The sequence below is a fragment of the Saccopteryx leptura genome, chromosome 6, assembly GCF_036850995.1.
Source record: "Saccopteryx leptura isolate mSacLep1 chromosome 6, mSacLep1_pri_phased_curated, whole genome shotgun sequence".
NCBI lineage: Eukaryota > Metazoa > Chordata > Mammalia > Chiroptera > Emballonuridae > Saccopteryx > Saccopteryx leptura.
This window is the reverse complement of record NC_089508.1, coordinates 36,693,774-36,719,230: the sequence shown is the minus strand read 5'-3', so window position 1 is coordinate 36,719,230 and position 25,457 is coordinate 36,693,774. Positions and strand designations below refer to the sequence as shown.

General features: G+C 37.9%; 1 protein-coding gene across 4 annotated transcripts in view; it reads left to right on the top strand.

Annotated features, from left to right (window-relative positions):
* SYNE2 (spectrin repeat containing nuclear envelope protein 2) overlaps positions 1-25,457 on the top strand; it is a 350,331-nt gene that overhangs the window by 113,167 nt on the left and 211,707 nt on the right. For all 4 annotated transcript variants that reach the window (XM_066342067.1, XM_066342066.1, XM_066342065.1 and 1 more), the window contains exons 12-22: positions 2,766-2,930; positions 3,897-4,009; positions 4,854-5,016; positions 6,507-6,585; positions 6,816-7,003; positions 8,676-8,840; positions 10,813-10,962; positions 12,997-13,170; positions 15,800-15,958; positions 16,248-16,421; positions 24,918-25,052. In XM_066342067.1, the coding sequence (XP_066198164.1) occupies positions 2,766-2,930; positions 3,897-4,009; positions 4,854-5,016; positions 6,507-6,585; positions 6,816-7,003; positions 8,676-8,840; positions 10,813-10,962; positions 12,997-13,170; positions 15,800-15,958; positions 16,248-16,421; positions 24,918-25,052 (1,665 nt within the window). The remainder of the gene's footprint in view (positions 1-2,765; positions 2,931-3,896; positions 4,010-4,853; positions 5,017-6,506; positions 6,586-6,815; positions 7,004-8,675; positions 8,841-10,812; positions 10,963-12,996; positions 13,171-15,799; positions 15,959-16,247; positions 16,422-24,917; positions 25,053-25,457) is intronic.

Sequence of the window (25,457 nt, the reverse complement as noted above, 5' to 3'; positions counted from 1 at the left end):
ATTTGTAGGTATTTTATTTTCTTGTTGCAATTGTAAAAGGAATTGTTCTTTTCAGTTCGTTTTCTAAAGTTTCATTGTTGGCATATAGGAAAGCAGTAGACTTTAGTATATAAATGCTCTTTGGCCCTGGAAAAGTTCACCGATCCCTGCTTTAGTCTCTTGGGCATCAGCAGTGACAGCCTGTTTTAGAGTACAGTTTTCACACCATTTATGACAAGTGTTAGTAGTGTTCTGGTGGCTCAGAAAAGCTGCCCTCTCTGAGCCCCTGAGCCTGGAGAAGTAGTGCAGCTCCCGCAGTCGTCCCCTCCGTGGCTGTGCTCGTCGCATTCTCAACTCCTGTTCCGATCACAGCTTGATGGCGACGGCATCGCGGCAGGGGAGGGGAAGCTATTGTCTGGATAGTTCAGGCTGTTCCAGGCCACAGAGACCTGGCCTGATTTTTCTGAATATGATTTGGAAAAATTGCCTAAAATCATGAGAAAAAACCATAAAAAGAACCATTTTTGCAAGATTAAGTGCTGCAGATTGATAGTGACTTGAAAATCTATTTTTTTTGTATTTTTCTGAAGTGAGAGGCAGGGTGGCAAAGAGACAGACTCCCGGATGCACCCGACCGGGATCTATCTGGCATGCCCACTAGGGGGCGACGCTCTGCCCCTCTGGGGCATTGCTCCGCTGCAATCGGAGTCATTCTAGTGCCTGAGGCGGAGGCCATGGAGCTGTCCTCAGCACCCGGGCCAACTTTGCTTCAATGGAGCCTCGGGTGCAGGAGGGAAAGTGAGAGAGAGAGAGAGAAAGGAGAGGGGGAAGGGTGGAGAGGCAGATGGGTGCCTTTCCTTTGTGCCTTGGTCGGGTCTCGAACCCAGGACTTCCACACTCCAGGCCTACGCTCTACCACTGAACCAACCAGCCAGTGCCTAAGCGTTGTTAAAAAACAATTTGCCTTGCATGTAGTAGAATTCATGATGTTTTTAAAATAATTTTTATTTTTTCAATTACAGTTGGCATACATTATTATTATATTAGTTTTAGATGTATATCTCAGTGATTAAACATGATATAACTTACTCGGTGATCATGTGATAAATCTTGCACCCATCTGACACCATACATAGTTATTAGACTATTACTGACTACATTCCCTATGCTGTACTTTACATCCCCATGACTATTCTGTAACAACCAATTTGTACTTCTTAATGCCTTCTCCTTTTTCACCCACCCCCCATTAAATAACCCATATAGTATACAAACTTTGCCAATGCTTTTCTCTGTATAGAAATAATTTAACTCTAAGAATAGTGGCAGTTTATTTAGTAGGAATAAAATGGAAAGAGAAAATACAGAATCAAAACTCATACTTTCATTAGAGGAAATCACTTGAGTGAAACAAATTTTGACTTGTGCTTGATCTTCATCGGGGTACCTTTGAAATGAGAATACCAAAATGCCATCAAAGAGCCATGTGAGTTCAGATAAAAAACCCCATTCTTCATTCGGTCATCAGGAAAGGTGGTCACCTGAGAGCTGAATTTTTATTGTATTGAAGAATTCTTGTCGTCGGTGCGGAGTTCACGTTATTCCAGGGTTGTCCCCGGCCCCTCTGCTGACCACACTCTGCTATAACTGTGTACTTACCTGCTTTCCCTGCCAGGTGGTTAAGGCAAGAACTATAACTTTTATTTACCTGGTTTACCCTCAGATGTAGAGGACTGTATGAAACTAACTCTCCCCTTCATGGCTCATGAGTCTTAACTCTTATTTTTATTCACTTGTGTAATTGTGTGTATTTACTTTTATACCCATACCCTCCTTTCATTCCCCTCTCTCCTTACGTCACCACTGTGATGTGCTTAACGTGGATCTCTTTATTTTATGTTTTCGCAGATAGGTGTTGTGTTTTTGTGTCCGTGTCTTTTTAAGTTGTGTAAATTGATGTTATATGTTACTCTGTGTCTTACTTTCATTTCTGAGCACAATGTATTTAAGATGCCTCCATGCTGTCCTGTGTGTACATCTAATTTGTGCTACCACAAGCACTCTGTGTGATCACCACGTGTCCCCTACGCACTTCAGAACTCTTCTACTTCTTTATCCTGTTGCTTAGCACAATAGATGATTCATAACTGTTTCTTCAGTGAATGAATGACTGTGTGAGGGAGTGAGTTTTGAAGGTGCTTAGTGAAGGGGGGGGAAATCCAGTTAGAAGGGGCAGCAACAGCGAGACGTGGAGGGGCAGTCAGTGTTTGGGGAAAGATGTAGTTGGCATTAGTGTGACTTGTGTGCCTGTAGGGAGTGGTGGAAGGGCTGAGGAAGAATGTTGCCTGCATTGTGGGGGGGTTCAGTGAAAGACAGATATTCAAGAGAAATGTAGAGATAATAATTTATAAACCTGTTTGCGAGGTGTCGTTGTAATGTCAGAGAACACAAGGGCATACAGCCTTTGAGTCCGTGTCATCCAGTATAGTCGTCTACCCCTGCTTTGAGGGGGTGCTTTAAATATTTCCAATTTCCCTCTCATAACTGATTATGGATTTATCGCAACAGTTGTTTTTATTCGTGTATCCTCTTCTCCTACAGCTTTTAAGCAAATCATCTCAGTCAGCAGGTAGCCAAATGATATTTAGAACTAAAAGTTTACACATTGATAAAGATTTCCTTAACTAACGGATCAGAGAAACTTTAAAGAATTAAACATAATAGGCATGAGGAAATAAACTAGAAGAATGTCTACTGAGGAACACGGTCCTTTTTTTTTTTTTCAGATTAATGTGTGGGAAACAAAGCTGAATCATGACTTGCCCTCTCCCCTGCACCAAATTGAAGCTTGGCTCCAGGAGGTGGAGAAGCTTGTAGGCGAAGACCTGCCAGCCACCCGGGGTCACGCGGAAGCCATGGCGCTAGTGCGAGAGAAAATGGCTGTATTCAAGGTCGGGAAAAAAGGAGCATTGCAGAATCTATCTATCTATATATATATATTTTTGTATTTTTCTGAAGCTGGAAACGGGGAGAGACAGTCAGACAGACTCCCGCATGCGCCCGACCGGGATCCACCCGGCACGCCCACCAGGGGCGAGGCTCTGCCCACCAGGGGGCGATGCTCTGTCCCTCCGGGGCGATGCTCTGCCGCGACCAGAGCCACTCCACCGCCTGGGGCAGAGGCCAAGGAGCCATCCCCAGCGCCCGGGCCATCTTTGCTCCAATGGAGCCTTGGCTGTGGGAGGGGAAGAGAGAGACAGAGAGGAAGGAGGGGGGGAGTGGAGAAGCAAATGGGCGCCTCTCCTATGTGCCCTGGCCGGAAATCGAACCCGGGTCCCCCGCACGCCAGGCCGACGCTCTACCGCTGAGCCAACTGGCCAGGGTCCAGAATCTATATTTTGTTAGGACTGCTCTTGAGAAAGGCTTTGTTCTAGCAAGAGGGAAGAAAATCTTGTGGGCATTTGAAGGTGGTTGAGAATTATTCCCCTGGGGATATATGAGACCTGGAAGGTGCCTTCACATTCTTCATGAGAATGTGCTAGTTTAAGGTGGAAGCAATAAGAATAGAGTCCAGTGAGTTCTAAAGCTACTGAAAGTCTGATGAAAAAGGAGGGGGGAGACTGGTTTAAAATTGGGGAGATTGAGTCCTCACTCAGATGGCATGAAGAATTTGGAATATGAGATTTATAGCATTTGAGCACATAAAAATATATCTGAAAACAAAAGATTTTAATAAGCTTTGCCAAAGAAACTGCAGTCTGCCTCTCTGTAAAACTGTGCCAGTTTAAAACATGATGAAAACATTTATTCACAAAACCTTAGATGCAATGCGTGCATAGCACAGATGAGACAGACAAACCCTCAGTTACAATGTTCAGCAATACAACTAGTTCACATCATGTTAAATTTCCTTCCAGAGTCTGATGGATAAACTTGACTGGCACTGGAACACTCTCCTGGCATTTGAAAACAGAGATGAAAAGCAGTTGCCGTTGGTACCACCTTACAAACTGGAGGAAATGAAAAGACGGTTTGTAACACTCCCCCTTCACAGCTGCTGGAGCCACTCGTGTTTGAGCACTCAGTGGTGCTGTAGGGACCAGAAAATGTAGATTTTTAGATCATTTCTGAGAAATAGTCCTTAAATCTTGGTAACAGTACTTTCCCTGTTTCTGTAAAACATAATGTCATGCTAACATGCTGTCTCTTTATATTGAATGGGACGATGTGGTGGTAGAAGTAGTTCTGGGTTTACAGTCAGACACTGAGCTCTGTATCCCAGTTCTGGCCAAGTGACTCTGTCTTTCTGAGCGTGTGTCCTTGTTTGTCAGCATAGGATCATGATAATCAGCGTGTGCACTTCTCCTAAGGATACCGGGTGAGGGAGGAGATACATGAAAGCACTTTAGAAACGCTAATACTGCAAATACAAAGATTATTTCATTGCTGGTTTCCACATCTCTTTTCTTACTACTTATAAGCAACTTACTAGAATGATTATAAGAGAGTATTTGCCTTTAATGAAAACTGTTCTTACTATGAAAAGGCTGAAGGTATAGTTGCATTAAGTTATACAGAAGTTTTCAAATTTGGTAGGATATTTTGGAGATTAACGTTTTATTATCGGATTTCTCAATAGGGTTATAATTTCTTCAGAAAAATGTTCTGTTAGATGTTTTCACCTTAGAAATATAATAGTTGTTATAGATCTAGCCAAAATGTTTGTTTTTGTTTAAAAAAGATTTAAAGATACATCTGAGTACTGTGTGTTTTAAAGGCAAATTAGAGTTCCAATATTTTTTAAAATGCCACATAGCTCACATTTGTCCCATTAAAATACGAAGTTAAATTCTAAAACTTGCTCTATTTTCCAGAATCAACAATATTTCGGGGAAAAAATTCATTCCACTCTTAGAGTTTCATTACTATAAGTGCTCTGTCCTTGGTCTGCTAGATGAAGTGAAATCCAGATTGGGTGTTTGGAACATCAAATACGGGAGCAAAGAATCTGTGGAGTTGCTGCTGGAAGACTGGCACGTAAGCGTTTTATTTCACGTCTTAGAAAACCGTCCATGTCTGGGTGCTGGGATGCATTTCTCCTTGGCACAGTTTCCCTTTACCTTTTCAGGTTCTTAGCTGGGTATTTTTTGGTACCTTCCATTGCCTGGAGAAAAGAATTCTAGATGGTCAAATAACAGACACCAGGGAAGAATAAGAGTGAAAATATTATTATTTACTACAACAGGGGAGATTCCGTTAACCAGCTAATTAACATAATAGCTAGAGAAAGTCTTGATGTTATTTCCATTAAAAATGTCTGTTTTTATTTACTGGACATGTTATTATTTTTTCCCCACTCAGGTAAATGGTTTTATTCAAAAATTAAAATTTGTTTTGAACATTTTATTCTTAGCCTTTCAGTTTTAAGGGTGAGAAAAGCAGTATATTTTGCATTGAGGCTTTTTTTTAGGGAGAGGGCTTAGCTCTAGAAATTTATAGAAAGAAACGTCACAAATGACTTAAATGTAAGTATATATTCATTGGTAAATTAAAAGTAAAGCATCCTAGGAATGTCAAATGCTACTTGCTGTTTCCTTCTTTTTGGAATGAGGGACAAAAAGAAAAATCCAAGACTGTAAACTTCATTGCATAAAGTTGAAAAACAGGAAGAGAGATTTATTACAATTTATGATTTGAACATTGTACATTCCCAAATAGAAAGCGTCATTCTAAATTAGATTAGACTTTGAATATATTTCTTTTTCTTTTTTCTTTGATTATTAATGCTTAAATTTAAACAATCATACGATCAGTATACAATAATGTACAATAAATACAGTTGTTAATTAACTGTATTTTTCCATAGCATAATTTGCTTGTATAGGACACATAATAATTTATTGTTCCACTTATTTATACATTCATTGGTTGATTCTTGTATGTGCCCTGACTGGGGATTGAACCCACAACCTTAAGCATGTTGGGACAATACTTTAACCAACTGAACTACCTGGCTAGGGCAGGACACATAATAATTTAGTTAATGGTAATTTCTCAAATGTTTTTGCAAGATGGATAGTATCTATTTATATCTATAACATACTCAAATATATCTAATAAAAAATTATTCAACACTAATATAAACATATGAAAGAAGAGAAACATATACAAATTATGCAATATTAGTAAATAGGTCAGGTAGAAGATTTTGAAGTAGCCATAAATACTCAGCATGCTTTTTCCCACCAGAGGAAAACCATTATGGAACCATATCACCATGTTAAGATCAATTTTTCAGGTTTCATACCTGATGCAATATTCTTCCTCATAATTCAGTCTGCTGGACCTTCTCTGTCTCTTTCTGACCGCCCTGCTTTTTTGCCTACTTGAGTCTATAGAAGGAATGCCTTAAACAAGCGTTAGTGTCTAAGTGTCTCATCACTGTTTCTATGTCTGGTTCTGGATTTCGCTGCACATTTTAAAAAGTAAAAGCTGTCAATATGTTTTTGTCTCCTTTCCCCCCCCAGAAATTTATTGAAGAAAAAGAGTTCCTAGCTCAACTTGAAACTGCTTTTCAAAAATGTGAAGAACTTCATATGAATTTGGGTAAAGCTTTTTGATGGAATGGTCGCTTAAAAAGAGCATTTTATCTCTTTTCACTTTCTTTAGACCTTAATATTTTATATGCACATTTTCTTTGGGAAATTCTTACATTTACTTTTAATGTTGTTAAAGTACATACTGATTTTGCTACTGTTAATACGCAAATATTTTTCTTAATGGTATTTTATTAATAAAAACTATTTTCTAAGATTTCTTTCTTGTTAATATTCTAGGTGGAGAATATCAGAATATTAGTGAACAATATATGATGGTGGAAGATAATATTTCCATGTATAGAAATAGTATATATGATGTGAAGTCCACTCTGCAAAACGTTCTGACAGGTTGGACTACTTATATGGAAAAGCTTCGCTTCCTAAAGGCTTGTTTTGAGGAGACAAAGAAGGAACCAGTTTTAGAGGTATCTGCAGTCGAATGGCACCTGCTCAATTGTCCTTTTCTGTCTTGTATTGCAAGACAATTGTATTGTTTGGAGACCCTCATTTTTAGTCCAAAAATTAGATATTAGGGAAGAGTAAGCAGTACTGTTGGGAAATTCTTGAAGGTTTGGAAAGAGTTTAGTTTTGTCTGAAGATTACCACCGAAGGCAGTTTTTTCCTCATTATAGGTCACACACATACACACACACACAGCTTTATTGAAGTATACTTTATATACACAGTATAGCTTTTGGAAGATATAGTGCTACAGTTTTACGAAAGGAAATAAAAACATATCTCTCAACAACTGAGTCTAAAAATCAGAATAAATGAATAAGCAGATCAGAAACATACTCAGATAAAGAGAACATTTTGACATGGAAATGGGAGGAGAGTTGGAAGGATGGATTAAAAAGGCGAAAGGATTCAGAAGTAGAAATTGGTCATTACAGAATAGTCATGGGGATGTAGAGTATAGCATAGGGAATGTAGTCAATATTCTAATAACTATGTGTGGTGTCAGGTGAGAAGTTTATTGGGATGATCATTTGGTATGTAATGTCTAATCACTGGGGTGTACACCTGCAACTAATATAATAATGTGTATCAACTGTAATTGAAAAATAAAAAAAGATTAAAAATAGAAAATAAATTGATGTTTTAAAATGTTTAATTTTGACATACTTTTGAGCTCTAAAATCTTTCTGAGTTTCAAGAGGAAAAAAATCAGAAGATGATGGAAGGAACTTCAGTGTAATTCATTATTATTTTCATTTGCTATTCATGTAATAATCTGTTCTATGATCATTCTCTGAAGTAGTTATTCTTTCATTTGTCTTCTGTTGCAAATGGATATAGCTAGCCTCTCAAATTAAACGTTTGCTAGGGAAAAACTAAAATTACTTAACAGAAAATAGGCTGTTCGTATGAAAAATAGAATTTGCGTAAGTGTATGAGTACAAAAAGATTATCTGAGGGGTTAGTGAGACATTATTCCTCCCTGTCACCCTTTATTTATACTAGAAAAACAGGTCTTTGGCTTTCAACAGTTTTTCTGTTTTTCAAGTTCTTTTATTATTAAAATTTACAAACTCTGAGAAACAGAACACTTTAAGCCTTTTGGTTCCCAAACTGTGCTGAGGTGCCCTGAGCTGCGAAAGAGAACTCTTGGAAGTTAAAAAAAAAAAGAAAGAATTTAAAGATAATTTAAATTTTGAGGGAGACACAATAAGACTGGTCTGTTGGACACTATGCAGTTGTTTGGACCTGACTACTTAAAAATGGGAGCTTTCAGATCATTTTTCTTGCCGGAAGAAATCCATGAAAAAATTACTGAGACATTGAAGGCATCATGAACTAAGTTTGAGAACATTTGCTCTAAGCTGATCAGCCACTTAGAAAGGAAGATGAGATGCTTCCTACATGTCCCGGATCGGGAGTGATGACAGACGTCTAGAGCTGACCAGTTAGGGCGTAGGGATCAACAGGGCTAGATCAACAGGGTTGGGAGGGGGGTGTCTAAAGAGAGGGTCAGAATTCTGCAAAAGCCTCACACTCACTTTTGCTTATAATCAACCTTGGTAAAGATCTATTGATAGATCATAGAAAGATAAATATTTTGTCATTAAAATATTTTACCTATATGTTATGTAGGTTCCCTTTGAGACACTATCCCAGTGGAATTTAGAACATACTACTTTAAATGAAGTAGGAAATTTCTTAATTCAAGTCAGCAATGCTGAAATTGGATCATCTATTTCTAAAGAACTGAGAAGGCTGAATAAAAGATGGAGAAAGTTTGTTACAAAAACTCAGCTGGTAAGTTTTGGGGTTTGTTAACAGCTTTATTGAGGTATAAAATCATATACCATACATTTCATTCATTGAAAGTATCTCACAGTTATTTTTAGTATATTCAGAGCTGGGCAGTGGTCACCACAAACAATTTTAGAACATTGGCATCGCTTCAGAAATGAACTCTGTACCCATTAGTAGGCACTCTCCATTTTCTCCTACCCTCCCCAGCCCTAGGCAAGTGCTAATTCACCTTTTGTCTCTATAGATTTACCTATTTTGGAAATTTCACATACATGGAATCATATAATGTATGGTCTTCTATTTCAGGCTATTTTCATTTATTGTAGTGATTTTCAACTGGTGTGCCTGACTGTTTAGTAGGGAGCAGTGGCCTCCTTTCTTTTAGTTTTTTTTTTTAAAAAATTACTGATTTGAGAGAGAGAGAAACATTGATTTGTTGTTCCATTTACTTATGCATTCATTGGTTGATTCCTGTGTGTGCCGTAACCAGGGATCGAACCTACAACCTTGGTGTATCAAGATGACGCTCTAACCAACTGAGCCATCTGGCTAGGGCCTGACCTCTTTTTCTTTGGATTGTCAAATAAAAAATAACAACAGACAACCCAACAATAGCTGTCCAATGTAAACAAAAATCGTACTTATTTTTTTAATCAAATTTATTTTTTTGGTGTGCCGCAGAATTTTAGTAATTAGTTTATATGTGCCATGAGATGAAAAAGGTTCAAAATTGCTGACTTAGAGTAATGTTTGCAAGGTTCCTTCATGTGGTAGTATCTATTAGTTCTTGGCTTCTTTTTACCAGCAAATAATAATAGTCAATTGTATGGATATACCACATTCCATGTACTCATTGATCAGTTGATGTACATCTGGGTTCTTTCCACCTTTTTGACTCATGAATAATGTTGCGCTGAATATTCATGTACTAGTTTTTGTGTGGACATAGAACACAGCTTTCCAGTTGAAATTCCTTTACTGTTAAAGAATAATGTTACAGCCTGAACAGTGGTTGCCCAGTGGGTAGAGCGTCAACCTGGGATGCTGAGTCCCAGGTTCAAAACCCCAAGATCACCAGCATGAGCATAGGCCAGGGGTCCCCAAACTTTTTACACAGGGGGCCAGTTCACTGTCCCTCAGACCGTTGGAGGGCCAGACTATAAAAAAAAACTATGAACAAATCTCTGTGCACACTGCACATATCTTATTTTAAAGTTAAAAAAAAAAACAGGAACAAATACAATATTTAAAATAAAGAACAAGTAAATTTAAATCAACAAGCTGACCAGTATTTCAATGGGAACTATGGGCCTGCTTTTGGCTAATGAGATGGTCAATATCCGGTTCCATATTTGTCACTGCTAGCCGTAACAAGTGATATGTGCTCCTCTCACTGACCACCAATGAAAGAGGTGCCCCTTCCGGAAGTGCAGCGGGGGCCGGATAAATGGCCTTAGGGGGCTGCATGTGGCCCGCGGGCCGTAGTTTGGGGACCCCTGGCATAGGCTCATCTGGCATGAGCACAGGGTTGCTGCCTTGAATGTGGGATCATCAACATGATCCCATGGTCACTGGCTTGAGCAAAGGGATCAGTGGCTCAGCTGGAGCCCCTTGGTCAAGGCATGTATGAGAAGCAATCAATGAACAGCTCAAGTGATGCAACTAAAAAAAAAAGAAGAAGAAGAATGTTAAATATATTTGCCTACTAGATTTTAAGTTCCTTGAGAACATACATTGAACTTTATTTATCTTTATATTTGGCATTGTGCTTCATAAAAGCCGACTATACATAAATTTCTAATTTAAATTATTAACTCTTTTTCTTAGTCTTCACAATTTGAGACAGGTATTTTATGGGAAATGCTTACATTTTAAAATGTATTGACTATAATATATCTGTTTATTATTGGTAATAATACATTTTTGCATGAAACATATAAGCACTAAATTTTATGACATTAATTTTATATAGGAAATGAAACTGCCACTAATAAAAAAACAGGATCAGCCCATTCTTGACAATTCTGAAAATATTCAGCCATCTAAAGAAGACAAAACAACTTCTGATTTTTCAGCCACTGAGCCATTAGGACTTCCTGAAAGTCACAATCAGAATATAAAGGTAAAACAGTCATACTTCGTTTCGTTTGTATAAAGCTGGATGAGCCAGTGCACAAGCCGGTGATCTCAGGGTTTCGAACCTGGGTGCTTTAATTTTGCCGTTTTTCTTTTGAAAAAGCCATATTGTTGAAACAGTGGTAAATATGATTATTAGATCATATCAAAAGCATAATCATTTTCCAGTAAAATGCTGTTGGGGTTCCCTTCCTGAAGTCTTTATTGTTAGTCCTACGTCTCTCAGTTACGGAGGAGGGGATTCCTGACTTCTCAGCTGGGGAAAAGGGACCAATGTTTTTTCTTCAGATTACTTCTGACTGGTGCTTAGACACTGTCCAGCTTCAGGCTAGTCCCTGACCTGTGTCTTGTTTCCATTCTGTAAAATGGGGGCAAATATAATCTTTATTTGTTGCTTTGTTGGGTAAGAGAATGATCTTAGATTATAGATAAGTATATGCAAAAAGGAACAAAAAAAATCAAAATCATGCCCAGGTATTATACCTATGGCTTGGGAAATGTGTCTTCTTCAGAATAACTTACTGTTTTACTGAAGAATGTAATGTTTAACTGGCTTTGGCCAGTGGCTGGGACGGAGTGCCAGTATTTTCCTACTGCTTGTAAGACCTAATCAGAGCAATCAGGAAAGATTTGGCTTTGTGCAATATGCTTTTACAATAGAAGAATATAGAATAGTGTATTCTTCTAACATATTTAAAATGCAATCCGGTAAAAAAAACAACTTTAAGAATGTATTTATTGCCTGACCAGGCGGTGGCTCAGTGGATAGAGCATTGGCCTGGGACGCAGAGGACCCAGGTTCGAAACCCCAAGATCACCGGCTTGAGCACTGGCTCATCCAGCTTGAGCACGGGCTCACCTGCTTGAGCATGGGGTCACTGGCTTGAGTGTGGGATCATAGACATGACCCCAAGGTCGCTGGCTTGAGCAAGGGGTTACTCACTCTGTTGTCCCCCAGTCAAGGCACATATGAGAAAGCAATCAGTGAACAACTAAGGAGACAAAGGAGCCACAACTATGAATTAATGCTTCTCATCTCTCTCCCTTCCTGTCTGTCTGTTCCTATCTGTCCCTCTCTCTGTCTCTGTCAAAACACAAGAATGTATTTATCATGTAAAGCTGTAATGTATCAACCTAGTGGATATTGAAAGATTATTGAGGGGAAAAGGCTTAATTTTGTTGAAATTTGATTCTCTCTCTTTTTGAGGATGTTTTGCAACTAGTATTGCTGATAGCTGTATTGAATTTAAAATTTTTTTAACTGAATTTTATTTAAGGGACACTGGTTAACATAATTATACAGGTTTCAGGTGCCCAATTCTACAACACATCTCTGTACACTGTATTGAGTTCACCCCCGCCCCCGCAGGTCAAGACTTCATCCATCATTATTTATCACCTCTGTGCCTTCCTCCACCTCCCCCCTCGCCCCTGGCAATCACCACACTGTTGTCCCTGCTCATGTGTAATTTTTTTTCTCTATCCCTTCACCTCCCTCGCCCAAACCCTGCCCCAACAGCTGTCAGCTTTCTCTCGATGTATGAGTCTGTTTCTCTTTTGCTTGTTAGTTTATTTTGTTCATTAGATTCCACATATAAGTGAGATCATATGATATTTGTCTTTCTCTGCCTGGCTTATTTCACTTAGCATAATGATCTCCAGGTCCATCCGTGCTGTCAGAGAAGGTAAGATTTCAAGGGTTAGAAATGGATTTATAGAAGCAATACCTTAGAATTTTTCTAAGATTTCATCTTCTTATATGTAAAATGGAGATAATAGTAACCAACTGATAGGCATGATATTATCATTAAGAAAACAAATGTGGATAAACCTTTTAATATTTAAAGTGATATGGACTATCATAAAGTATTATTGTCATTGTCCAAAAACTGAGTCTTAAATCATTAAAATATGTTGAATTGGCACTCTTTAGGAAAAAAAGAGATAACTTTTTAACATTGAAAATTATTTTATAATAAAAACATTGCCATTTTCTTAGTGATAATGTTGAACATTGTAGGCTGAGGAAGAATATGAGGAAGGAAATGAAGAATTCACAGGGCAACTGAAAGTGGCTGAAGAGGTAAAAAAACTCACTGGAGACGTGGAAATCTGGGAAGCAGAAACCAAATCTGTTTTGGATCTTCTGAGACACCAAGATGATGTTGATACTTCAATGGAAGAACCTTTGCAGGTGTGAGCATAAGAGTAGTAAAAGGACAACTTTCATGATTGTAGACATGATAAATAAGTTTTAGAGTAAAGAGTAATACTACTGTTTGGATTTTCTTTGTTGGGACTTTTTCAAATAGCATGGATTCTTATTCATGAATCATTTGCTGTGATTTTGCTTGAAGACAGAGGATAGATTGGACAACCATTAATAATACCATATAAATCGAAGTTCTTGAATTAATTTTCCCAGCTGCAAAATGGAGATTAAAATATTTCTTGTGTGAGAGGGCAATGAGGAGATAAGTGAGTTCAGTCTCATATAGCTCAGTGCGGTGTGAATATGAGAGATTATGCAATCCATGCTTTGAAAGCTCACCCACTAATTAAGTCACTTTCCCTTCTTTATGTAGAGGAGGTTGACGGATGTTGTTAAAACTCTGTTCTGTCTTCATTCTCAGGCAGTCGACTCATTGAAAAGCAATGAGGCAAGATTGTGTTTTAATATCACTCAGTTCTCCTGGGAATGAACTTACAATCATGGTTTCTACTGAGTTCCAAGCTCAGCTATAAAATCCATGGAGCATATCATAAATTACAGCAAGATGGAAAGGTTCCGGAATAAAGGAACATTTGTGTAATTCTTTTAGATCTACATTTCTGAAATGGTGTATACATAGCATTTTGTGTTTTCACTATTTATAAGAGTGATACTTTTTATTGTTTTGGGCATATTATAGATATAAACGTGCCTGTGCCATATGCCAGTGCCTTTCTAATTTTATTTTTATTTATTTGCTGTATCTGGAATTTATTTTAGAAAAATAAGTGGGAAATGAGAAATTTAATATTTAAAAGTATTTTAAAAAATAACAGTGAAAACACAAACATGCTAAAACATAACTTCCGTTAAGAAGGCATTAATTAGGTCTTTATTGAATCAAGATTAATATTGTAAAGTAAGAACTGCAAGTTGCTGAACAGTACAGGTGATGTGATCCTTTTAGTGCTTTTTAAAACAGTTGATTTTTTTTATACTTTATGCTTTGATATCCATAGAAAGGGTGTGTAAGGGTATACAAATAGCTAACTCTGTCTGTCTTGATACTACTGCACTATGCCCAGCTCTTAGCACATTTCCTGGTACATAGTAGACATAAAGTATTTTTTAAATGAATGTGTATGAATGGTTGACTAACCACTAAGGGAGAGATGAGGAAGAAGAGGAACTTCTTTTTTCTTTTTTTTTAAATTCATTGGAGTGACGCTGATTAACATAATTATACAGGCTCAGGTGCCCAATTCTATAACACATCTCTGTATACCAGTATTGTGTGTTCACCCCACCGAGTCAAGTCTTTGTTCATTGCCCTATATCCCCCAACCCCGCCCCGCCCCGCAATCACCACATTGTTGTCCATGTCCACGAGGGGTTTTTTGGTACTTTTTTTCCTCTATCCCTCCACCACCCTCACCCAAGCTCCCCCTCCCCCAACAGCTGTCAGCCTGCTTTCTCTGAATGAATCTGTCTCTATTCTGCTTGTTAGTTCATTTCGGAGGAACTTTTTCTTTATGTGTTGCACTTTCTGTTCTTGTTCATGTTTTTTACATGAGCGTTTGGTACTTTTATGTAACCAAGATTTACCCAAAAAGGGTAAAACATTGAAATTATAAATAAACATACGTACTAATTTTAGACATTTAAATACGGCATTAAGGTATAAAGAATAAAATTAAAGTCATCATAATTCCACTACTCTAAGATAAATGAGATAAACATTTACGTAGTTGATATCACACAGTATAATTTCTGTCTTGTCACACACTTTAAAGTTGTAAGTGAAAAAAAATTTTTTGCTAACTTGATACCAAATGTGATACCTCATTGTTTTAATTGGTACTTATTTGATTGCATGTAAGATTCAACTTTTAAATGTTCATTAGTATTTTCTCTGTGATCTATCTGTTCTTTATTTTCTGAGTTTTCTTTGGGATTTTAGTCTTTTTCTTATTGAAATTATAAGCTCTTTGAACCATGAGCCATTTTTATTTGTGGAGTAAATATTTTTACCAAGTTGTTGACTTTTAAGTTTGTTTTACTTTACATGGAAAATTTTTATATTTATGTAGTCATTTCTATTCCTACTCATATGTCTAAAAAGGTCCTCCACACTCAGAGAGCAATTCAACTTTTACAGATAATTTCTTCTTTTTGTAGTTTTATATTTAACTTTCTGATAAATATGAATTTATTTTTGGTATGTGGTATAAAGCATGGTTCTAAAAATATTATTTTCCAGTAGCCATTTTCTCCAGAGATGTTATTAGATTTCCTTGCAACTGATTTGACTTAGAGCACCTTACTTTTTTAAGGTTTATTACTACTAGTATCTCAACATATTTTCTCCCTGTTGGTATTGTATGACTTTTAGTCTTTATTTTATTGAAGTGCTTAGTATATAAAGAATAATCTATAAAAGACTATGGTCAGTATCTGACTGCATAAATGTAAAATTTCAAAATAACATTCTTTAGAATATAAATTGGCCTCATTTGGATTAATAATTAACCTTTTATGACTTCTGATTAAAGTTAATGTCTAACATTAATCAAAATGTTTATTGTGATTTCGCTTTAATTTGTTTGAATAGCATCTTATTGCCAAAGGGTCTATGTATGAAGAGCTTGTGTCTAGAATGGAAGACACATTACAAATGGATGTACAAAATATTTCCAGCCAGCAGTCCCTCGAACATGTTCTCAGAGCTGGGCTTCAAGCAAAGATTCAAGAAGCTAAGGAGAAAGTCCAGGTCCCTCTTTCATATTCCCTATTCTTGAATTTAGTTTTTAAAACCAAGTGGTCAGTGGGAGGACGGGGAAATGGGGAGAAGTTACCCTGTAGTTTGGAAATGTTTTGTATATATTTTATCTTTTATTGCTTTATCATTTAAAGCATATTGGAGAATATCACTATAATAAATAAGGTACTTTTATGGCTAGCGGGAAAATATGAGTAGCTACCCAAAGAAAATATTTATTAATTTACACATTTTGTATGAAGTTGGGCCAAGTGTTAAGTTGAGAATTTTGTCTTCACAGATCAACATGGTAAAATTAGTTGCAGTGTTGAAGAACTCAGCTGACGTCTCCCCAGACCTGGATGTCAGGCGGAAGGTAGAAGAATCACTGAAGGACCTGGAATCGTACATTACAAGAGCTGAGCAGTTACTTGGCCAGAGAGACAGCCAGAGTAAACTGGTTTCCAAGTACAAGGTGGGGCTCTTTCAACTATCGAATATAGGAGTTTTATTCTTAGCAACTATGTACTTTGAAATCGAGATGTTTCCATCACTGTGATCATACATGAAGTTATTGTACCTTTAAACTTTTCTTCAGTTTTATACATTGTTCCCCTGAGACTCTTAAAAATAAACATTAATATGGAGAATTTTAAAAATTCAGTATATTATTTTAGACCTGCTGAATAGATTCAGTGACACAGTGTAAAGAACACAGCTGACTCTGTGACATTGAGCAAGAATTTAATTTCTCTCGTTTTTTTTTTTTTTTTTTTTTTTAAATAAATTTTTATTAATGGTAATGGGATGACATTAATAAATCAGGGTACATATATTCAAAGAAAACCTGTCTAGGTTATTTTGTCATTAAATTATGTTGCATACCCCTCGCCCAAAGTCAGATTGTCCTTCGCCACCCTCTATCTAGTTCTCTGTGCCCCTCCCCCTCCCCCTAACTCTCCCCCTGTCCTCCCTCCCCCCACCCCTGGTAACCACCACACTCTTGTCCATGTCTCTTAGTCTCATTTTTATGTTCCACCAATGTATGGAATCATGTAGTTCTTGTTTTTTTCTGATTTACTTATTTCACTCCTTATAATGTTATCAAGATCCCACCATTTTGCTGTAAATGATCTGATGTCATCGTTTCTTATGGCTGAGTAGTATTCCATAGTGTATATGTGCCACATCTTCTTTATCCAGTCTTCTATTGAAGGGCTTTTTGGTTGTTTCCATGTCTTGGCCACTGTGAACAGTGCTGCAATGAACATGGGGCTACATGTGTCTTCACGTATCAATGTTTCTGAGTTTTGGGGGTATATACCCAGTAGAGGGATTGCTGGGTCATAAGGTAGTTCTATTTGCAGTTTTTTGAGGAACCACCATACTTTCCTCCATAATGGTTGTACTACCTTACAGTCCCACCAACAGTGAATGAGGGTTCCTTTTTCTCCACAGCCTCTCCAACATTTGCTATTACCCGTCTTGTTGATCATAGCTAATCTAACAGGTGTGAGGTGGTATCTCATTGTAGTTTTGATTTGCATTTCCCTAATAACTAATGAAGCTGAGCATTTTTTCATATATCTGTTGGCCATTTGTATCTCTTCCTGGGAGAAGTGTCTATTCATGTCTTCTTCCCATTTTTTTATTGGATTGTTTGTTTGTTTGTTGTTGAGTTTTATGAGTTCTTTGTAAATTTTGGAAATTAGGCCCTTATCTGAGCTGTTGTTTGAAAATATCATTTCCCATTTAGTTGGCTGTCTGTTTATTTTTATATCAGTTTCTCTTGCTGAGCAAAAACTTTTTATTCTGATGTAGTCCCATTCATTTATCTTTGCCTTCACTTCTCTTGCCATTGGAGTCAAGTTCATAAAATGTTCTTTAAAACCTAGGTCCATGAGTTTAGTACCTATGTCTTCTTCTATGTACTCTATTGTTTCAGGTCTTATATTTAGGTCTTTGATCCATTTTGAATTAATTTTAGTACACGGGGACAGGCTGTAGTCGAGTTTCATTCTTTTGCATGTGGCTTTCCAGTTTTCCCAACACCATTTGTTGAAGAGGCTTTCTTTTCTCCATTGTGTGTTGTTGGCCCCTTTATCAAAGATTATTTAACCATATATATGTGGTTTTATTTCTGGGCTTTCTATTCTGTTCCATTGGTCTGAGTGTCTATTTTTCTGCCAATACCATGCTGTTTTGATTATTGTGGCCCTATAATATAGTTTAAAGTCAGGTATTGTAATGCCCCCAGCTTCATTCTTTTTCCTTAGGATTGTTTTGGCTATTCGGGGTTTTTTATAGTTCCATATAAATCTGATGATTTTTTGTTCCATTTCTTTAAAAAATCTCATAGGAATTTTGATGGGAATTGCATTAAATTTGTATATTGCTTTGGGTAATATGGCCATTTTGATTATATTTATTCTTCCTATCCAAGAGCAAGGAATATTTTTCCATCTCATTGTATCTTTTTCGATTTCCCTTAACAATGCTTTGTAATTTTCATTATATAGGTCCTTTACATTCTTTGTTATGTTTATTCCTAGGTATTTTATTTTTTTTGTTGCAATCGTGAAGGGGATTATTTTTTTGAGTTCGTTTTCTAATATTTCATTGTTGGCATAGAGAAAGGCTATGGACTTCTGTATGTTAATTTTGTATCCTGCGACCTTACTGTATTGGTTTATTGTTTCTAATAATCTTTTTGTGGAGTCCTTCGGGTTTTCGATGTATAGGATCATATCATCAGCAAAAAGTGATACCTTTACTTCTTCTTTTCCAATATGGATGCCTTTTATTTCTTTGTCTTGTCTGATTGCTCTGGCCAGAACTTCTAGCACCACGTTAAATAAGAGTGGAGAGAGTGGACAACCCTGTCTTGTTCCTGATTTAAGGGGGAAAGCCTTCAGTTTAGTGCCATTTAATATGATGTTAGCTGATGGTTTATCATATATGGCCTTTATCATGTTGAGATATTTTCCTTCTATACCCATTTTGTTGAGAGTCTTAAACATAAAATTGTGTTGTATTTTATCAAAAGCCTTTTCTGCATCTATTGATAAGATCATGTGGTTTTTGTTCTTTGTTTTGTTGATATGGTGTATTACGTTAACCGTTTTGCGTATGTTGAACCATCCTTGAGATTCTGGGATGAATCCCACTTGATCATGATGTATTATTTTTTTAATATGTTGTTGTATTCGGTTTGCCAGTATTTTGTTTAGAATTTTAGCATCTGTATTCATTAGAGATATTGGTCTGTAGTTTTCTTTCTTTGTGCCATCCTTGCCAGGTTTTGGTATGAGGGTTATGTTGGCCTCATAAAATGTGTTCGGAAGTATTGCTTCTTCTTCAATTTTTTGGAAGACTTTGAGTAGAATAGGAACCAAGTCTTCTTTGAATGTTTGATAGAATTCACTAGTATAACCGTCTGGGCCTGGACTTTTATTTTTGGGGAGGTTTTTAATAGTTTTTTCTATTTCCTCCCTGCTGATTGGTCTGTTTAGGCTTTCTGCTTCTTCATGACTCAGTCTAGGAAGGTTGTATTGTTCTAGGAATTTATCCATTTCTTCTAGATTGTTGTATTTGGTGGCATATAATTTTTCATAGTATTCTACAATAATTCTTTGTATATCTATGATGTCTGTGGTGATCTCTCCTCTTTCATTTTGGATTTTATTTATTTGAGTCCTGTGCCTTTTTTCCTTGGTGAGTCTTGCCAAGGGTTTGTCAATTTTGTTGACCTTTTCAAAGAACCAGCTCCTTGTTTTATTGATTTTTTCTATAGTTTTTCTGTTCTCTATTTCATTTATTTCTGCTCTGATTTTTATTATCTCCTTTCTTCGGCTGGTTTTGGGTTGTCTTTGTTCTTCTTTTTCTAGTTCCTTAAGGTGTGAAGTTAAGTGGTTTACTTCGGCTCTCTCTTGTTTGTTCATATAGGCCTGAAGTGATATGAACTTTCCTCTTATTACTGCTTTTGCTGCATCCCAGAGATTCTGATATGTCGTATTTTCATTTTCATTTGTCTGTATGTATCTTTTGATCTCTGCGCTTATTTCTTCTTTGACCCATTCATTTTTTAGAAGTATGTTGTTTAGTTTCCACATTTTTGTGGGTTTTTCCCCCTCTTTTTTGCAGTTGAATTCTAGTTTCAAGGCTTTATGATCAGAAAATATGCTTGGTACAATTTCAATTTTTCTAAATTTGCTGATATTGTCTTTGTGGCCCAACATATGGTCAATTCTTGAGAATGTTCCATGTACACTAGAGAAAAATGTATACTCTGTCGCTTTGGGATGAAGTGTCCTGTAGATGTCTATCATATCCAGGTGTTCTAGTATTTCGTTCAAGGCCACTATATCTTTATTGATTCTCTGTTTGGATGACCGATCTAGAGCCGTCAGCGGAGTATTGAGGTCTCCAAGTATGATTGTATTTTTGTTAGTTTTTGTTTTAAGGTCAATAAGTAGCTGTCTTATATATTTTGGTGCTCCTTGGTTTGGTGCATATATATTAAGGATTGTTATGTCTTCTTGATTCAGTGTCCCCTTAATCATTATGAAGTGACCATTTTTGTCTCTGAGTACTTTTTCTGTCTTGTAGTCAGCATTATCAGATATGAGTATTGCTACACCTGCTTTTTTTTGGGTGTTGTTTGCTTGGAGTATTGTTTTCCAGCCTTTCACTTTGAATTTGTTTTTATCCTTGTTGCTTAGATGTGTTTCTTGTAGGCAGCATATAGTTGGATTTTCTTTTTTAATCCATTCTGCTACTCTGTGTCTTTTTATTGGTAAGTTTAATCCATTTACATTTAGTGTAATTATTGACACTTGTGGGTTCCCTACTACCATTTTATAAATTGCTTTCTGTTAGTTTTGTATCTAGTTTGATTCTTCTCTTTTGTTTTTCTATCATTTGTTTCTGTTTGTTTGTGTTCCATACTTCTTTCCTCTGTTGCTACCTTTTTTAAGTCATGTGTTTTTGTGGTGGTTTTTTCAAGGGTGGTTACCATTAAGTAATGAAAAGGGTACCTACCATATTCATTGTAGTACCCTATCTTATAAGTATTTCTGCACTTCATCGTCCTTTGCTACTGTTAATCTCCATTCTCTCCCCCCCCCTTTTTTTTCCTTTGTTGTCACAGTTTAAGTTTGGTTTTATTGTGTTCTTGGTGGAGCTGTTACTTGTGGTGTTGTTTTCTTTTGTTCTTTGAATCTGGTTGGAAAACCCCCTTTAGTATTTCCTGGAGTGGGGGCTTTCTCGTGATAAATTCTCTCATCTTTTCTGTATTTGTGAATGTTTTTATATCTCCTTCATACTTGAAGGATAGCTTTGATGGGTATAGTATTCTTGGCTGAAAGTTCCTCTCTTTCAGGGCCTTAAATATTGGGGTCCACTCTCTTCTAGCTTGTAGAGTTTCTGCTGAGAAATCTGATGATAATCTAATAGGCCTTCCTTTATATGTTGTACTCTTCTTTTCCCTGGCTGCCTTGAGAATTTTTTCTTTGTCATTGGTTTGTGTCATCTTTATTATGATGTGCCTTGGAGTGGGTTTGTTGGGGTTAAGAAAATTCGGTGTTCTGTTTGCTTCTTGAATTTGAGGCTTTAGTTCTTTCCACAGGCTTGGGAAGTTCTCGTCTATTATTTGTTTGAGTATATTCTCCATTCCATTTTCTTTCTCTTCTCCCTCTGATATACCTATTATTCTTATGTTATTCTTTCTGATGGAGTCAGATAATTCCTGTAGGGCTTTCTCGTTTTTTATTATTTTTGAGTCTCTTTCTTCTTCTCTCTGTTGTGCCTCAAGTTGTTTGTCTTCTATTTCACTAATCCTATCTTCAATCTGGGTTGTTCTGCTAGCTAAGCTTGTTACCTCGTTTTTCAGCTCGTGAATTGAGTTTTTCATTTCTGTTTGATTTGTTTTTATAGTTTCAATTTCCTTGGTAATATATTCTTTGTGTTCATTGAGTTGTTTTCTGATCTCCCTATATTGCCTTTCCGTGTTTTCTTGTATATCTCTGAGTATTTTTAAGATTTCTATTTTAAATTCTCTGTCATTTAGCTCCAAGGCTTCCAATATGTTAAGTCTTTTCTCCATCGATTTTTCCACATCTATTTGTGTTACCTCTCTTTCTTTTGTATCCATAATATTCGATTTCCTCTTTCTTATTGGCATCTGCGGGTGGTCTTGTTGATAGCACACCGGCGTACTTTCTCGCGGCTTGAATGAACGTCCCTGCGGTAGCTTCCTCCACACCCTCGTCTCTCAGATTCGAGTGATAACAGTCCTTTTGCTTTCAGTTTGCTCCGAAGATAAATTTTCCTGTTTCTAGTTGATAAATTTGTTGTGATTTTGGGGAGATCTGTCGGACGCGCTGCTCACGGCGCCATTTCCGTGACGTCACCTCTCTCGTTTTTTTAAATCAATGAAATGGGCATCATAATTCTAGCCCTACCTAGCTGCCAAATTTGTTGAGATTTCAGATGAAAATAAAGCATATGAAGACACTTCGAGTAGTTACAATTCTTCAACTGTAAAATAACCTTCTTCTTATTAAAATGAAACAAGTTATTTAGGGACATATGCTTATCAGTAATGACCCAAGGATGTTGTGTATGGAGATAGCTATAGGTTGACTTTTCATGGTTTGGTAGGCAGCTTAAGATGTATCCAGATTAGAGGCTCACTATTAATTAATGCAGTGGGAGATATTTGAGGGGGTGGGAAGTAAAGGTAAAACCAGGTATCTATATGTGGACCATTGCAGCAGTAGGATAATACATGTTCCTTTCCTTCATTCATTTATTCAGCAGATAACATACTTCTTGAACATTTAAAATGAGCAAGGCATTTTGTGGGAGGCAGAGATGAAATAAAGCAATAAATACTTCTCCCGGTGCCACACTGCTCCCAGTTTGTTTAGGAAAAGGAGCTCCCGCCGGAGCCTCTCTCTATGCCCACTGTGGCCTCTCTTTCTTAGGGGCCTCAACTCTATTTTGGCTTTGTGGATTGATAACCAGGCTGGACCCTATTGTCGGCCATTTCTTTTATTTTAAGTAAGAGGAGGTGAGATAGACAGATTTCTACAGGTGCCCTGACTGAGATCCACCCAGCAACTGCCATCGGTGGCCAATACTTGAATCAATCAAGCTATCCTCAGTGTCTAAGGCTGATGCTTGGACCAACCAAGCTATCCTCAGTGCCCAGGGCTGATGCTCAAACCAGTTGAGCCACTGGCTGCGAGAGGGGAGGAGCGAGAGAAAGGGGAAAGGGAGGGGGAGAAGCAGACGGGCGCTTCTCCTGTGTGCCCTGACTGATAATTGAACCCAGGATATCCACATATCGGGCCAATGTTCTATCCACTGAACCAACTGGCCAGGGCCAGGAAAGAGAGAAGGGAAAGAAAATGGAGAAACTCTGGGTCCCTTCCCTACCAGAAAAGAGAGGTGCCCGTTCCCACACCATTCTCCTCTGCCTGCCCACCTTCCTTTTGGAATCTCGGGCCTTGGTTTTCCCTTTTTCCTCCAGCAGTCAGTGAAGTACATCCGTTTTCACAGCAGACACAAGGTCCCTGCCACCCAGATACTTCTCTGAGACCCCCTGGGACTCCAGGAACACACATGAATGATAGGAGCCCGCTGCCAGCATACAGGGTTAGAATATCTCTCTAGTTCATAGTCAAGCAGTCCTCATGGGAGCCTTAGCCAAGGTCCCTGGGGCTCAGCATTGCACCTTTTGTGCAGGAGGCCCATAGTAAATATGTAATGAATGCAAGGACGAATTCCTGCTCATCTCCATTGCTTTCTCCCCTAGTATTACTTCTGTCTTCTTGTCTCCTTAGAGCAGGTGTCCCCAAACTACTGCCCACGGGCCACATGCGGCCCCCTAAGGCCATTTATCCAGCCCCCGCCGCACTTCCAGAAGGGGCACCTCTTTCATTGGTGGTCAGTGAGAGGAGCACATTGACCATCTTATTAGCCAAAAGCAGGCCCATAGTTCCCATTGAAGTACTGGTCAGTTTGTTGATTTAAATTTACTTGTTCTTTATTTTAAATATCCCGTTTTGTTTTTTTACTTTTAAATAAGATATGTGCAGTGTGTATAGAGATTTGTTCATAGTCTTTTTTGTAGTCCGGCCCTCCAACGGTCTGAGGGACAGTGAACTGGCCCCCTGTGTAAAAAGTTTGGGGACCCCTGTCTTAGAGTTTTCTGCCTCTTTCACAGGCCTTAAACTGTCTTTTCTTCTGTCATTCACTAGTCACCTAAGCTAGGATTCTGTTCTTATAAAGTATTGGCAGATAATACTCTGTAAGAGCTGGTGAGGAGCAGACACATTCCTGGCAAGGCATTTCCCTTTCCTGTCTACTGCTGGTCCTCCCTGGGGCAGGGCTGGTCATGTGGTTGGCTCTGTGCAAAACTTAGGAGTGTATGGCACGGTACTGTTGCCTTCTTACAGCATAAAATACTCGTGTACAACATTAAATATTTGCCATACTAATCCCACTGTAAATTGTGTCTGATTGCAACGCTAATCTCTTATATATGCTAGTATACTCTTCATGTTGTATGGCTAAGGAAGTGTGGTCATCTGCTCAATACTTAAAAGAACGTTAGAAAAAACCTTGCCAGGGGCTCATTATCCTGCACAATAAGCCTTTTAATTATTTATCAAAGGGGTAACAAAAATTATTTTGCATATCATAAATATGAAGTCTTTATCTGGGTCTCAAGTGTGAAACTACATTTAAATAAGAAATATTTTTGCAATTTTTATTTCAAAAGAATTCAAGAGGAGCAAATGGGCTATCAGGCTGAATTTACAGAGATGTCCCCTCTATATCTTTAAACAGTCCTCAGAGAGTCCTCAGTTAAAACCTGTGAAAGATCTACCAAAATTAGCTTTGAGGACTTGGCAGTTGAATGAGGATTTCATGTTCTTGTTTGCATCTTTTTTTTTTTTTTTAGGAAGCCCTATTAATTTTTAATGCTAAAAGTCTGGCCAAGTACTTGAAAGCTGTTGAAGAACTGAAAAATAATGTAACTGAGGATGTAAAGCTGTCTTTGGAAGAAAAGAGTAGAGATGTCTGTGCCAAGTGGGAGGTAAGAACATGCGTCTGTATCCAGGGCTTCTGCTGATACATCTGACCGTGAACCTGCTTGTCGTCAAACCCGTTCTTGTTGTTCCGCGTTAACTCCGCATCGCAGAGGGCTGATCCCTCTCAGGTCCTGAGGCAGCTGGCTTCTTGTCTGTGTTCAGCCATCAGCCACGCTGGAGATTAGAAGGAGATTGGTGGGGGCAAAACAGGAGAGCCCACAGGCTTTCTTGTCCTCTCTTTCTTGGACAGTGTCTCTGGCAGCTGTGTCTCCCCCTGGCTGCAAGTTCCATGGTTCTAGCCTCTGGTTCCCTTCTGCCCAGACCCCAGTGAGCTTCCAGCCCAGCTGTGCTGGCAGCCTTCTGCGGATGCTAACCTCCGATTGCCTCCCTGTCCCCTCTGGCTCTCATCT